Source organism: Mytilus californianus, unplaced genomic scaffold (assembly GCF_021869535.1).
Source record: "Mytilus californianus isolate M0D057914Y unplaced genomic scaffold, xbMytCali1.0.p SCAF_9, whole genome shotgun sequence".
NCBI lineage: Eukaryota > Metazoa > Mollusca > Bivalvia > Mytilida > Mytilidae > Mytilus > Mytilus californianus.
Genome location: NW_026262745.1, coordinates 67,966,705 through 67,983,997, shown reverse-complemented (window position 1 = coordinate 67,983,997; position 17,293 = coordinate 67,966,705). Strand labels below are relative to the sequence as shown.

Genomic DNA, 17,293 nt, shown 5'->3' with positions numbered 1-17,293 from the left:
GTCTAGACATGGTGCCAGTTTAAAACGTTTCCTAAATGCAGAAAGGACGGGGGGTCGGCTGCTCCATGTATCAATACTGAGGGAAATGCTACCTCACAATCTTACACTAAATCTGCCGATTTCTACCTTTCTCAGATACAAAACCTAGAATCTGACCATCCAGATATTTGCTCATTTTATGAATGGTAATCATGTTGTTGGAAGAACCGACCGATTTTGGGCTGGCTTGTCAAAGGATTTGGTGATAGAGCAAGTGCTTATGAGAAGTGTAAAGACAACCGGAGGATTAATAAGAGGCAGAGATATGTGAGAAGCTCAAAGAGCACCGTGGCTCTTGTCTATACCAACTTTAGCCGAATGCAATCATGCAATGCAGCAGTCATCTGGAACGGGATATAAAACTAGTGACCATCACACTGGAAACAGCAAAACGAGAATGTAAAGAGACAACAAAGATTCAACTCTTCTCACTGAATATTTGACAGATCGAAACTCCCTCACAAATGACAAGACATTACAAAACATCTAAACTGGAATGGTAGCAGATAGCGATGTTATTGCAGATGAAACAAAGACAGTCGGCGATAAAATCGTAGAGTCTTTAGCTGGACATCTTGGTTCGGAAATTTCATTCAAGAAGAAGGATCAAATTGTTACACTTGACGCAAAACGATCATCAGGCTCGAATATCTCTCAACAGCCACAAGTTGATCCTCAGCTAGTGTTTCAACGACTAACAGCAGTAGGACAAGAATCGCTAAATAATACAGCAGAACTTTTTGAATACGAACTTTCAAGTTTTCCATCTTTTTTATTTAAGGCTAATGGTCTCCCAAAGCAAGAAGCAAAGCATACTCTTGCAGATGCAATTTGGAAAATGAGTGACTGTCATGCTCAAGAGCTACCAGAAACAAACATTGTTCAAGTCATTGACGGGGATTCTCTTTTATATAGAATACCGTGGATTAAAGACCAGACATTTTCTCAAATTTGTATGAAGTACATCAATCACATTAGAAAAAGATTTTCCAACCGAACGATAGTCATGGATGGCTACAATAGTTCATTAACAAAAGACATCACTCACTTGAGAAGAAGCAAAGGAGCACAATTAAACATAATCACATTCACAAGAGATATGCCCTTACGAATTAAGAAAGAAACAGTTCTCTTAAACCAATTTAACAAACAAAGATGTGTTGAATTTCTGATGGATACACTTCAAGAACATAGTACCGAGGCTATAAAGGCCTAGGGAGATGCAAATTTGCTTATCGTTAAGACAGCTGTTAAACAATCAACCAGACAAGAAGTTTTGGTATACAGACACTGATTTACTGATACTGCTCTGTCATCTTGCAGAAAAGATTTCCCATTGCATATCATTTACCACTGACAAACAGAATTCGATGAAAATCTTAAAGAATTGGGATATACAGAAAACACAACAAGTTCTGTGTGAAGATATGTGCCTTCAACTACCGTTTGTTCGTGTCATTACTGATTGTGACACGATAAGCCGATTGCACGGAATAGGTTAACCTGCTGTCTATAAGAAAATAAAATTACACCATCATATTCAGACTCAAGGAGAAGTTTTTCTAATGAAGTCAATTGGAAAATATGACGTTTGCAAGGCTGACGAAGAAGCACTTGTATGGTGGAAAATACTTCGTTGGAAAGGTTTACAACAAAAACCATGGCACTAAATAGATTTTCTATTGTGCAAGTTCAGAGTCTCCCACCAACTTCCGATGCTGCAAAGTTTCACTCTATATGAGTTCATCTTCAGTGTCAATACTGGAGGGGAAAACTGCTAAGGAAATGGATCCCCTGCAACGGGGTTGGACAGTAACAAGTGATTAGATCTTTCCGATCGAAATGTAAAAGCAGCCAGCACCTGAATTCCTCCTGAAGATAATTCACTGTACCTGCAAGACTGATTGTGACAACCGTTACAGTGGTTGTGGGGAGTGCAGAGGAATAAACTGTTCGAACCCAAACTTGAACTAGACGAACTTTTTGTCGAGGATATGAGGACGCATGACCATATATTTGTATGAGTGACTTTGTTGTTCTAAAATTTGATCATTCAATGTTAAGACCATCATTTAACTATTCTTGGTAAAGATTAAAAAAAAAAAATCAAATCTATAGATTTTTACAAGATTCACCTTTCATTTCCAAATTAATCGAAAACAATATATTGTACTACAAGCAGACTTTGATGGTTGATACATGAGATATAATTTGTTAAAAATATAGTTTTAGAAGATTTATCGTGTTTCAATATGACAAACAATAACATTCTGTTTTCAAATGAAAACAAACCATACCATTAACATTTCAAAATTGGAATTTTTCCCGGTTTTAGCCAGTTTATAATGTTTTTCTCTATAATCATGATAATATTTAGACAAAACGATTGCATATGAATGTTCTCTTATCTTTAAATAATTCATGCATTAATGTCCAGCATTCTATAGAAAAAAGAATCAGCATTAGTAAACAAATAACTGAATTTTAGAGTTTTCCCAGTTTTTCCCAGTTTTACTTTCAAAATCTCATTTTTTACTCCAAAATGACCCTTTTCCGCAAAATATATTTTTGTATATTTTTAATATATGATTTACTTTGTACATAAACTTTAGCTTTCACCATTAAAAGCATTTGTTGCAATTAGTTTGAGGTTCACCCTTAGTTAGAACAGATTGACTAGACTAAATGGTAAGTTTTGTATACAAACCAACCTCAGATATCAAACTATTGATTATTAGTGTTCAGTATTTTGAATAAAAAGAAAAGGTGTTGACACTTTAAGTTTAAACCGACAATATTTTGTAGACAATGAATACAGATATTGTGGTCATTTGTGTTATGCAACCCATTCTGAATTACTGATTAATTGATACGGTCATTTCATTTTTATAATAAAACATGTAAAAGTCAAATATGGTCATCATCAGTGTTAATTGATGTGGCGGAGAAAGTGATCAATTTTGAATATATGCATTTGCGATATTTTGGTTTCTAGAAAACCTCTGATGATTTATAGTCCATATCATGAAGCTACATGGGATTACGATGTGGAGTTCATGTACAAAAATTCCGGTACTATTAGATGTCAGTGCTAATTATAGTTATTTTATTTGATTTGTGTTTTGATTTATATATATATAATACGTTCAATATTTCAAACATTTCAATTCTGCGTCTTCTATCTTAGCCTCCATGTTTTTCGTCTATGTCTCCTGTATGATTCAATCTCAAGTTGAGCTAGAATGTAATTGTCTTCTTCTTCCAAGTCTTACATACACTTTCAATTTATACACGTTGTGTTGTAAATATTTCGAACTCGTCTTCTATCTTGGAAGTTATTTTCTCGAGGCTCATTCATCGCCCACTCCTTTCTTTTTGTCATAATCTTCGTCTGGTCACTGCAACATTGTGATGTAAAAAAAGTACACAACCAGCTAGTAAGTTAACATTGTATCAACAATCTGTTTGAGCATCACATTTGATACCGTTTGAGTACAATTTGTAGCGTTAATGTTCTTGTTGTCAAAGAAACGTTCGTGTACTATTAGTCAAGCAATCAGATTAAGTAAAAATTTCATTATCAACTGACGTTAATTTATAATATCAGTCAGACATGTTATGGCTTACATTCAAATAGCACTACTCGTTTTTGTTCAGTTCTGATTATTTTCCCTATACACCGGGAAATACATGTCGTATTTCTAATTTTTCGTTACTAAACCATTAAACGGGTTTATCAATGGAATAATATAGGCAAACGTGTAAATAAGAAACGCCTGGAAATTTAATGTATAGGATAGATAATGGAACCGGGGAATGTGTCAAAGAAAAAACAACTCGATCAAAGAGCAGAACACAGGCCAAGGTCTCCAATTGGATTTTCAATGCAGCGAGAAAATCCCCCACCCAGAGGCGGGCTTCAGCTGTCCCATAAACAAAATGTATACAGGTTCAGCAAAATGAACGCCACACTCAATTCCAAACATATAAATGAACCAAAATTTATAAAAACTACACAAGACTAACATAGGCTAGAGGTTCCCGACTTGAGACAGGCGCAAAAAATACACATATCAATACGCACAGTAAAAATCAGTTTTATAAAGATTTAGTCCGATGTTAGAATAGGTAACAGAAGACTCTAAGCGAAATGACATTGATAAACATAAATTAACAAAGACTACTAGCAGTTACTGCCATGCCATCTCACGACTTCAATTTAACTGATTGAAAGATTATGCCTTCATCATATGAAAATCAACCACAATCCCTCCTGTTATGTGTCAAGTATCATGCCAAAGACTGGTTTTAGAATAGATGTGTTTATTTTCGATGCAAAGACCCTATCAAAATAAATTCCAAACAATACTGTCTTATATTACTTGACAACAGTGTCGTAACAATATCACTTGCGAATGAGTCTGTTTAAAGTGTTTGTTAGCTTTTGAGGTGAATGACGACATTTTTGTGCTCTGTAAAGAATATTACCATACAATATGGGATAGAAAAATAAATATTTATGTTGAATAAGCAAATACATTTTTATCAGAAATAGGTACAAGTAAACCAATTGACGTCTGAAACGGTCATTTTGATATGAAAAGCTCTTAAAAGACTGAACAATAAATCAATGAATTTTCTTCAATCTGTCAGTTAATTTTCAGGATCATTCCTGAGATATGTTCAGTACTATTCAGACAATTCGATTACAGGCAATAAGGATTTGTTCGTATAAAAATAAGAATATGTGGTATAAGTGCCAACAAGACAACTCCACAAGAGACCAAATGACACAGAAATTAACAACTTTAGGTCACCGTACGGCCTTCACCAATTAGCAAAACCCATACCACATGGTCAGCTATAAAAGGCCCCGAAATGACAAATGTAAAACAATTCAAACAAAAAAAATAACGGCCTAATTTATGTACAAAATAATGAACGAAAAACAAATATGATACACAGAAACAAACGACAACCACTGAATTTCAGGCTCCTGACTTGGGACAGGCACATACAGAATATAGCGGGGTTAAGCATGTTAGCGGGCGCCAAACCCTCGCTTTAACCTGGGACAGTGGTGTTACAGTACAACATAAGAAAAAACTTTAAAAATCAGTGATAAGGCTTAACTCATCAGATGGATATAAACAGATATACATAAATCAAAAACACAGAGTGGACGTGGCAGGGTACTTATACATCCACACAACAAAAATACACTAAGTACAGAACTGAGAGTACTCGAAGTTACTGACAGCTAGTTCAAGAATTGGTAACCTTTTAGAATAAGTTTATTTAAAGGATCAATAAGTTTACCCGGATCGTATTTAGATTTCCGGGCTCGATAAACAACATTTCCGTAAAAATTAGGATGTGCTATCCCGTTTGAAATAAGTTTTCTACAGGTACAATTAAACTTCAAAACCAAATCGTTATATCTATGGAAGAATTTAGTGAAGGTTTTGAGAAATTTATGGTAACGAAATCCGTGACTTAATAATTTACCAGTAATACATAGATAACGTTCATTGAAATCCAAAACGTCAGAACAGACACGAGCATAGCGAACGAGTTGTGATATATAAACACCGTAAGATGGTGCCAAAGGAACATCACCGTCCAAAAAAGGAAAATTAACAATAGGGAACGAAAAATCGTCCCTTTTGTCGTAAATTGTAGTGTAGAGTTTCCCGTGTAGAACTGAAATATATAATTCTTGGAAAGGACAGTTATTACCGTTTATATTTGATTTATTTAAAGTAAGTTCCTTTGGGTAAATATCGGCAGTATATTTAGAAAGTTCTTGATTTTTTAACGAAAAAATATCATCAAGATAACGGTAAGTGTTGTTAAATTTATCAATAAAATGCAATTTAGACGGGTCTTTACTGAGTGGTTGGTCTATTATTATTTGCACATAGAAATATTGTGTGATACACAACATTAAAGTTCGAATCTTTCTATCTTTGCCGTACTGTGACTATCTAAAATGACAATAGTTTTATACCGGCCCTCATTTATACCCTCAAATTACACTAAGTGTTCAACAATTATTTTTGTCTGTACTCAAAGTCTCATCCCTAGATAGCAATACATCAATTGTAATATTGACAGCAAAATAGTGATTTCATTTAGCATTAAAAGCCCATGTGTTGAAAAATTGTAGCAGTATGACAAATAATGTTTCTTTGAGCTCAGATTAATAACACCACAGCCCAACGCATACGCTTTAAGGTTCGTACAATATAATGGTTTAATTCGAACATTATTACAAAATTAAAGACGCATAAAAATAGCTCAAAACCGCGATTTTAGAAAATTGTGGCAAATTTTGAGTATTTATTCTAAGTTGAATGTAAAAAAATGTTATCATTAATGGAACCAAAACTTATATGTCACGGTCAGCTATGTATTGTCTTTCGGACATAACTAATTCAATTTGGTTATCGATGACCCTCAATGCAAAATTTGACTTAAACATGTAACATGTGGAATGTTGTACCAATATGTTGTCAACATCAACAAGTAACACTGACTAGCAGTTTGAGTTTAAAACTGTTAAACTGGTTTTATCATATGATAACAACCCTTTGTAAGTCAGTGATATAGAAGTTTCATTATTCAATTACCATTTCTATTTGACAAATTTAAGATTTTGACCCTATGGATGATACAGAGAAAATAAGCCTGGCCTCTATCAAAGACTCCCTCCCGTAATAAATGGAGAAGCGCCTGTGCTTTTGTCTATTCCTGTGGTTGACCCACTATCATGCCAAATTAAATTTACGATTGTTCACTGATTGAAAGAAAATGAATGACCCAGCAAGTTCAAGGTTATGAATGATTATCAAACTATCTTTATTGACATCAATTTAAATCGAAAAAAAATCAAAGTAAGTCATCGGTTTTTAGGACGACATAATAGGAAACGGGCAAAACTCAATTAGTCTTACAGTCTTATGTATTCTTATGTTTTTGCGACTTATTACTAGTAAAAGTCGTAGTAATTATATCACATATCTTACATTTTGATACAAATAAAATCATTTTATAATTCCAACCTTTTAAAAGTTAAAAGTATAGATCACAATGGATCATGTGACGTAAGTAATAAGGTTCTTGGAGTCTTTTTCATTCGTCGATTTCATATCTAATATAATAGTTTTTGAATAATCAAGTGGGTATATGTAAGCCATACTACACATCTAAGGTGGCCCTTCTTGACTCGACCTACGTCAGGAGTTCGAGTCAACGGATCACCGAGCTTTGCAGTATAACTGACATATACATATTTAAATTGCCAACAAATTTTTATACACCAATTTTGAATGCATTTTTTGGAGAGATTTTGTTTTCAAGCCAGCATACGTTTATATGCAGAGGACATCGTCAGTCCATTGCTCTTGTGAAAGTTTTCCTGTTTATAAAATGGGATGAAATACGCCTTTGTGCAGTACAATGTTGGTTATTCATAGATAACTTGTATAAACATTTCTAGTTTGACGGTTTTCTCCATAAATGTTAACATTATTTGGAGAATTTAGTTTAAACGAGCAGACTTTCAGTGTTTTTTAGATTTATTACAATGTGTATATATATTCGGGACGATTTAAAGGTTGACATTTTGTGTTGACACCTATCTGTTGGTGAAAACTCTATATCTTATTTGAGTATTTTTAATTGTCTGTGGGTTGTTGTCTCAATGACGTTCACAACACATCAAGGGTTATTCATTCATGTATAGTTCTGTTTCCTGTACTCCATAATCGGTCAATGACAAACGACAATAAAAAAGGGTTATTGAGTATAGATTAATTGTTTTTCCTTCTTTTCAAAATGTGTGCAGAAGCAGCTAGATTTGTCAAAATTATTGAACAAAGTTAAACGGAAATACGTACTATGTTTCATTATTTAACACCCCCTTCCATTTTTGAACTTCATTCGGCGACAAATTTTTAAGACATCTAAACGAGGTTTATGAATCTACATGTACAGTTATTAATATTCCTGCTTAAACACATACTTGGATATGATCCTGTTTAAATCGGTAGCGAAATAGTCACTAGACAGGACAAACATTCAAAAGTTCGTAATACATGTAATACATTTCATAACGCTCACACCATTAAGACACATCAGTTTTTAATTAATCTGATTTATCTTAACACTTACATCTGATTACCAAGGAAAAAAATTATCGGGGACACTGAATTTACATTGTTAAAACTATATAAAAAAAGTTCTCAGTTTTAGGATAGAACCCTTCTTCCGTCCCTAACACTTGTACTACCTTTAATTTATTCCCTATTACGGAACGATGAAGTTTGCACAAAGGTACTAATTGGTCAACTATGTCGTAATTGTAAAGCAAGAGTACATTTGAGCTGTGCAGTATATATCTGGGATAGTAAATGCACACTTTAGCTGTGTACTGTTCAAATTTAAACATAGTAAAAAACAAAGAGATTTGGCTATCTCATGTGTTGATTTGATATGATTGATCTGAGGTTCGCTCTGAATACATTAACATGTTTAACGGGCGGACTATTTTTTTCTTAGAAGTAACATCCCTTGTTAATGCAATATAGAAATACAATATATATTTGTACCATCTTCAACCTATATTTAATTTTATGATTTTATATTTTTTATCAATTTAATAATTAAAATTAAATTATCATAGATAAAAACAAGAAAATTTGAAGAATTTTTAGTTTCGTTAATCACTTAAGGTTATTTGAACTCATCAGTCAAATTGTCAATTTTTTCAACATCAACTTGGTAATTTACCTTCAACTCCTATTACATAAACCATAATGCGATGCATCTTTTTTCGAGGAATAGAAGAAAGAAAGTTAAAACACTGATCTCTTTTAAATTGTTAACTACTCAGAACTGAAAAGATTTAAATACATATGTCGTTTTTATTTCTAAAAACGAAAAACGAATGGACAAATACATACGGATCTTTCACCTATGCAAACTGCGTTTCCAGAAAATATTTGAAGTTTGAATAAAGGTGGGCTAGCAATAATACTTTCATATATTTTTTTACATATTAAAAAGCTTCGTATTCTGTAATTAACCGTGCAAAAGTTTACTGTTTAAGTAGGGGTGTCCGTGACAAGCTATGCAATCCGTGTAAGAGCTCTTTACTACTTGTCTGTTGATGATTTATTTGGATTCGAAAAGATTTCAATTTAATCGTAAGTGATCGTTATCATGGTTATAGGTATAATTTACAACTTTTTTTATAATCTGAGAAAATGGAAGTGTAGAAAATGAGAATAATACTAAATACGATATACTTTAAACTTGGTAGTGACTTTAAAACTTTTCGTTATTATACTTATATCATGTCGTTCAATACAAATTTCACTGGCAACAGGCATTACTTTTTTATTTTATCTTTCAAACCCATCTCATTAGTGTTGCTGCTTTGGTTATCATTACCAATTATTATTGAATCATATGCACACAAATATAAGTACCAGTACGTATTCTATTGTTCAAAGGTAAGCTAAAGTATTGACTTATTGAACAATAAGTTTCTTGTTTCTTTCATCTTTTTTTTCAATGATGAAATATATAAAAGTCAAACAAACGCTTACTGTTTAATCTTTATCAAACTTCTTTTGGCGATGACTTTTAGTGTAACTCCGCACAACGTATATTATTTTCCGATTGATCCTTTTCCTGACCTCTTGATTATTTTTGTTTTATCAACGTGTGGTTTGTTTAATTGTTAGTTCTTCATTGGTCAAAATTCAGTTATGACGTCAAATTGTCCTGACTTTCAAAGATCTTACGACATAATCGAAAATAAAGTGAATATATGAAGAATGCTAAAAGTAAGTCAATTCTAGCATTGTGTTGAATGGGATCAACATTTACAAGTATACACAACTTTTTGCATCTTTGTCAACGGATTACCATTAACACATCTTGTTCCTTTTTTTTTAAAACGATAATCAAAAAACAAAAAAGAACACATAATCGCTATTTTGTGTATTTTGTGTATTTTTCTTTTGATCTTTTTTGGGATAATTTTTCATATAATGCTACACACCAAAGATAGAAAATTACCGCTAGTACCTAAGCCTCGTTAGTAACAGCGTATTCATTCTCAGTAGGGAGGAATAGAAAGTATGACGCCATGAACCTACGTCATTGACGTTGCGTAAGAAAACAGCGATAATCAGATTATCGATGGTCTTTTAATGAGGATATTTTCAGGGCGGTCGATCTTCGATGGTATTGTTGCTGAGAAACACCCTCACAGCTGAAATACCATCAATAATCTATAAATATATGTTTATGTGCTTGTCCTTAATAAGAAATCGAAACAATAGTCACTATATCTTTGCTCTTTAAATTATAAAAACACAAACATCATTTGAGACCAGTACTTTTTTCTTTTACAGCTTACAGTCCCGAGGCTGAGATAAATCGCATTATTCTAGAGAATAAGTGGGAAGCCTGCGCTCTTGTTCTATGCATCTTATGTTGTGATGGATTTGATACAGATTGGCTTAAATTAAATTTAGCGCCAGAGAACAAAAAGGCAAAACTTGAAGACATTGTAAACGAGTTTGGTATAAACTTTAATAGTGAAACGTCAATGAATAGTTTGAAAGATGCCTTTTCATCACTGAATGGTATCTATTTAGAGTGTTTTATGCCTGTGTATACAATTATCAATTTCAAACTTTATCAACAGGTTTCTGTTATCTGTGGCCAGACGTTTACAGAATGTTTTATAAAACATGCCTCTAGTACATTGATTCGTGATCAATTCCTCTTTGAATCTGTCAAAGAAGTACAACCAAAAGATGATTTGATACTACTATCAAAGGACAAAGAAAAAAAGTATTTTGAAAGATTGTTAATTGACTTGAGAGAGTTAAATATAACAAGTACATTCCAAAACAAACAACTAAAATATTTTTCATTTGTGAATAAGTTAATACGATTTTTGGAAGGGACAGAAGAAGCAAAGATAATACTTGAAAACCTGGATAACAGTGGTCGAACAGTTGTAAAAGAAGATTATAAAAACAGTGGCTGGTCGTTTACTACAACATCACTTATAGAATCAGCATCGGGTGGTTACGTTGAAATAGTTCACTTCCTTATTGATACTGTTAAAAGTAATGTCAACCAAACAGACGGAAGAAAGAGATCAGCTTTGTATAAGGCATGTGAAGGAGGAAACACAAATGTTGTGCAACTGTTACTAGAAAAAAATGCAGACGTGTTACTTTGTAACATGTATGGCGAGTCTCCGTTGTATGTGGCATGTAAAAGAAAACATAGAGATATAGTTGATATATTACTACAGAACAATGCTGATGTCTTACAACGTACCAACAGTAAAAAATCTCCATTGTACGCGGCCTGTGCAGGAGGTTGTCACGATATAGTAGAATTGCTATTAAAAAAACATGCCAATGTCAACCAGTGTGATAAAAAGATGGAATCTCCATTATATGTAGCCTGTTTAGGAGGTCATATAGATATAGTAGACAAGTTATTAAGGAAAGCAGCAAATTTCAGTCAGTGTGACAGTGCGGGAGAGTCGCCATTACATGTGGCCTGTGCAGGAGGTTATACAGATATAGTGGAACTGTTATTACAGAAAGATGTAGATGTTAATCAGTGTAATAGCGTAGGAGAGTCTCCATTATACTTGGCCTGTGCACAAAATTATAAAAATATAGTAGTACAGTTATTAAAGAAAGATGCAAATGTTAATCAGTGTGACAGTGCGGGGGAGTCTCCATTACATGTTGCCTGTGCAAGAGGTAATACAGATATTGTGGAAATGTTATTGCAGACATCTGTTGATGTCAATCAGTGTAACAGGTCTGCAGAGTCTCCATTATATGTAGCATGTAGAGGAAATTATAAAGATATAGTAGAAATGCTTTTGACGAAAAAAGCAGATGTCAATCAGTGTGACAGTGAGGATAAGTCTCCATTATATGTGGCCTGTGGAGGAAATTATAAAGATATAGTAAGACTGTTAGTGACGAAAAAAACCGAAATCAATAAGTGTGACAGTGAGGGTAAGTCCCCATTATATATGGCATGTGGGGGAAATTATAAAGAAATAGTAGAACTGTTATTGAAGAAAAAACCCCAAATCAATCAGTGTGACAGTGCGGGTAAATCACCATTATATGTGGCCTGTGGAGGAAATTTTAAAGATATAGTAGAAATGTTGTTAGTGAAAAAAGCAGATGTTCATCAGTGTGATAACAAAGGTAAGTCTCCATTATATCAGGCATGTGAAGGAGGGTATACACATATAGTGAAACTGTTATTGCAGACAAATGTCGATGTCAATAAGTGTGACAGTGAGGGTAAATCTCCATTATATGTGGCCTGTGGAAGAAATTATAAAGATATAGTAGAACTGTTATTGATGAAAAAAGCAAAGGTCAGTCAGTGTGACAGTGAGCGGAAGTCTCCATTATATGTGGCCTGTCGGGCAGGTTATACAGATATAGTGAAACTGTTATTGCAGACAGATGTCGATGTCAATCAGTGTGACAGTGAGGATAAGACTTCATTAGATTTCGCCTCTGGGGAAAATTGTAAAGATATAGTAGAAATTTTATTGATGAAAAAAATAGACGTCAATCAGTTTAACAGTATGGAAGAGTCTCCATTATATGTAGCCTGTGCAGGAGGGCATACAGATATAGTGGAGCTATTATTGCAAAAAGATGCCAATAATAGTAACGGCAATATAACAGGTGCTTCTCCATTGTATGCCGCATGCGCAAGTGGGCATGCAGATATAGTGAAACTGTTACTGCAGAATAATCCGGATGTTGTACATTGCAAACACACAGACAAGTCACCTTTGCATGTAGCTTGTGATTTTGTTTTATTTAAAGATCTTCGTGAATGTCAAGATGAATATGATAGGAGAGTTAAAGAACATATCAACATTGTAGAACTGTTAATTTCATATAATGCAGATGTACACATTTGTAATTCAAAAGGTAAGACACCACTAGATATAGCCAACGACTCAGGATGCGTGGAAATAGTCAAACTTCTTGAGGACAAACTAAAGTAGAATTTTGACAATATAAGAATATTAGTGGTCAATGAATACATGCAGAGCATACATTGTAGATCAACAAGTAATTTCCTGTTGCTTACACAGTGCAATTTCAATACTATGTCTGTACATTAACAATTTTGATTTGTATCGTAGTTAGCATGTACTTTCTATAATTTATGTTAACGGCAGATATTTTAGAGTCTCTGTTTTGAATTTCAAGACCTGAGGCAATTAAGGTAGCATTTGGTATACACAAAATCTATAAATTTTATTTTCCAGAACTTAGTTTAGATTGGTCATGTTGTTTCTTAAATTTAAATCATAGAAAAGGCATTCCACCCATTTATCCAAGCTGCAGATAAGATGAAAAAATTAACACTTTTGAAAGCATTTTAGCGGAACAAGGATAATTATGCACTGAAGATGCTTATCTTAAAATGGCGTATTTTAAATAAAAAAAAAAATAAAAAAATAATAGTTTTCTAATATACTACTCGTATTCTTGCTATAAAAAAATAGTGTAAAGATATTATTTTTGTGTTTGTTTTGTTTGTTAAATCAATAAGATATTCGTAAAACAGTTGTTATCAGAGGATTGAAACCGATAATCTTATTAATTTGAAATTTAAGGTAATGTATGAATTGCATTCCTGCATTACTTTGGATTTTTTCATTTTAAAATGGACGAATCATTTGCTATTATTAATCATCCAACATTTCGCAAAGACAGACTCACATACAACCTTATGACCCCGGCACATTTTTTAAACGTATATCTCCAGTTGTTTACACAGTTTCTTTTCTTCTTGTTCCATTTCTGCTTCTCTTACATTGACGTCTCACCCACATCTAATGTTGAACATACCGCTCAGTGAAAAGGTACGAAGAACTATAACCATTAGGTTATTACACAAAACATAAAAGCAAAACCATTTGATAACATTATATATAAAAATCAAGTTTCGTTTTGAAAAGTGTTACCTTCTCGTAGGAATTAACCAAGGACGCCAAATCACAGCTACATTTAGCGTCTGCGCAATGCTAGGCGGTCTTGTCGTAGAAGTGAGAAGTGAAAAGTACAGGTTCCAGCCCCGGTCGGAGAGGAAGTAAATAATCAAATTTACTCTAACACTGTTAGGTTGATTTTTCTACTCACTTTATAGATATTCCAACGCCTGGTATTTCTTAATTATTAGAAATTTGACGGACAAGGTATAATTAACAGTTGTCGCTTCACATAGGCAGACATATTTTTTTTATAAATTTATAATGATTGGATGCTTCTAAAAATAAAATAGCTTCCTGTCATTATACTGTAGAGATGAGTAGATGATCATTCCTGAGCACTCAAAAATTCGTGAAGTGTGATTAGACGTCCTTGTTTTTGCTTGATTGACGACAGTACACAAAAAAGTAGAACAAAATTTTTTTAAATGATTCTAAGAAAACATAACACTTTATAAATACTATATCGCACAACGAATGACATCCGTCAGTGTCACTACGTAAATGTATATATAAATATGTATATTCAAGAACAAATAAATATTAAATCTATTGATTTTCATGTCATGTTTGCATATGTACTCATGACCCGAAATTGCCAAAGTTATTCAACGTTATGAAATCAAATCTTCCATTTCTTACCAATGTGACAGGATGAAAGAAAAGACCAAAAGGAATAACTTCATTTATAGCCGTCGCAAACCCAGGATTTTGAAAAGGCAATTGACAATGGATATATTTGAAACTGCCGTTTTCAAAATTTGAATCCTTGTATCTACAATGAGTTAATATTCATTGGAAAATACACCGCATCGAGTATCACTACATATTTTTTCTGAAAAATCCTCTTGGTTTGTATCAAATTTAGCTACATAACAAGTGATTAGCAAAGGTTGCAAAATTTGTTCTTTATATTATATGAGGTAGGAATCTAATTGTTTTGTTAAAAATCCACGTTCACATAGCATATGGCACTTTAATATACACATCTATATCTTTTTTGACGAAATATATATCAAGCATAGTAACACACAGGGTCCAGGGCTTCGCTTGCCATCACCCCATATGGAATTTACTGACACGGAATATATCGTATTAGGTCTCTAGCACACAATATAAATAAAATATCTTTCTTTCTATGTTCTTGATGTGTTATGTGTTTGTTTTTCCGTTTTGGGAGAATACAAAAAATCTGATCTGAATTGATGTTGTGGATGACTTTTTTCTTTTCATCATCTGGACGAGATCATATCTCTTTCATAACCAATGTCTCAAACACATGGGGCATTTTCAGTTGTGTATCCCCTCACCTTTTAATACATGTTCTACCAGTGTACTGTCTTGATGATGATATATATATATATATATATATATAAGAAAATTAATAAAAGATAATAACGGTTTCAATTCATCACTTTTACTAACGCTTTCACTGCTTTTACAGATCTTCAGGTAATGTGACTTGTATACATAACTGTTATACAAAACAATTGATTGACGTCGACAATATTGTTAAAATTATTGACACTGACAAAGGCTATTTGTTAAGCCGAAATATTTGCCAACACGATTTTATAACATCATCTTCGTATATTACCATCTTATATTAGTACCGTTGTGCAAATCTTTAGACTCATATGTATATATGTATCTAAACTGAAAACAACGTTCAAACCTATGATTGCGTTGGATAAAAACCGCAATTTTTATACGTGTGCATGCAAAACAAATTTCTTGTTAGAGGGGTCTAAATACAGAACAAACAACATTTTCCAAAAGACCAAAAAAGTGAAAAAGTATATTTTAACAAAACGCATTTGACTAACAGGTCGAACAACAAATGTTCTTAAACCCTGCTGACTGCCATTGGCGATTGCAAAGTAAAAGGATCACCGATGTAATAAATGGATCTTAATTAAAAATTTAATACTAAACAGAAAACAATACACTTGCGGAAAAGATGGTATACCGCAAACAAAAGGTGCAAAGATTTGTGTACACCATATCCGTATTTCGACAAATAATGTCTCTTCAGTGATGTTAGGAATCGAAACGGTATTTGGAAAGCCCAACAATTTACCTCAATATAGGATAGACTCTTGAATTTTGAGGAGTCAAAAATAGGATGAACGGATCATATAAAACCCGAAGGCAAATATAATACAAGCCCAAACGAAAAAATATAAACAAGTCTAAATTGAAAACAACGTTCAAACCTATGATTGCGTTGGATAAAAACCGCAATTTTTATACGTGTGCATGCAAAACAAATTTCTTGGTAGAGGGGTCTAAATACAGCACAAACAACATTTTCCAAAAGACCAAAAACGTGAAAATGTATATTTTAACAAAACGCATTTATTAACAACATCTTCGTATAATATCATCTTATATTAGTATCGTTATGCAAATCTCTAGACTTATATATATATATATATATATATATATATATATATATATATATATATATATATAATTCGTCTAAATAACAGCCCAACAATGTTAGATCTGTAAATTTGCGGAAGCAAATTTTTTGTTCTTCCCTGGCCGGAATTCGAACTCATGCTACTGAGATATCGTGGCACCAAATCGCCTTACACTATGCCCGACGCGCTAGACCACTCGACCATCACGGCTCGACAAAAAATCAAGCTTTCGGTGGACGGTTGTTACCTTTTCCATATAATACGACAAACGAAAGCTATATTTTTATTTAGCCTAGTTAGTCGCCAGGTCTAAGACGCTAGACACAGTGCAGGCGGTGTTGCAACGATGACTCAGATACATGAGTTCCAATCCCGCGGAGTGAAGAACGCAATTTGCAGATCTAACATTGTTGGGCTAAATTTCAAACGAAATATATAAATACATATATATATAAGATGCTTTCTGCCCTTGTCAATCACTCGAAAAGGGATGATTATTTGAATTATACACCACGTGTAAAATAAATATAATTATACACCACGTGTATGAAAAATATCATGGATATGATAACAATTGTTTTTGAGTAAAAGAATTATACCCACCCCTTCATTAATATGTTCAATCCCTAATATTTTATTTCAAAACCCCAAAGGATGACTGGTAAATAAAAATGTGTTTACATTGGTTTACTTCCGACCAATAGTAAACCCATGGACAAAGTAGGGCGCCTTTTTTTTGGCT

General features: G+C 33.3%; 1 protein-coding gene across 1 annotated transcript; it reads left to right on the top strand.

Moving 5' to 3' along the window:
* Positions 1–10,921: 10,921 nt before the first annotated feature.
* Positions 10,922–13,591, top strand: LOC127714685 (ankyrin-1-like). Its single transcript, XM_052220752.1, has one exon. It carries the CDS (start codon positions 11,312–11,314, stop codon positions 13,130–13,132), a length of 1,821 nt encoding a protein of 606 aa, XP_052076712.1. The 5' UTR covers positions 10,922–11,311; the 3' UTR covers positions 13,133–13,591.
* The last annotated feature ends 3,702 nt before the right edge of the window (positions 13,592–17,293 follow it).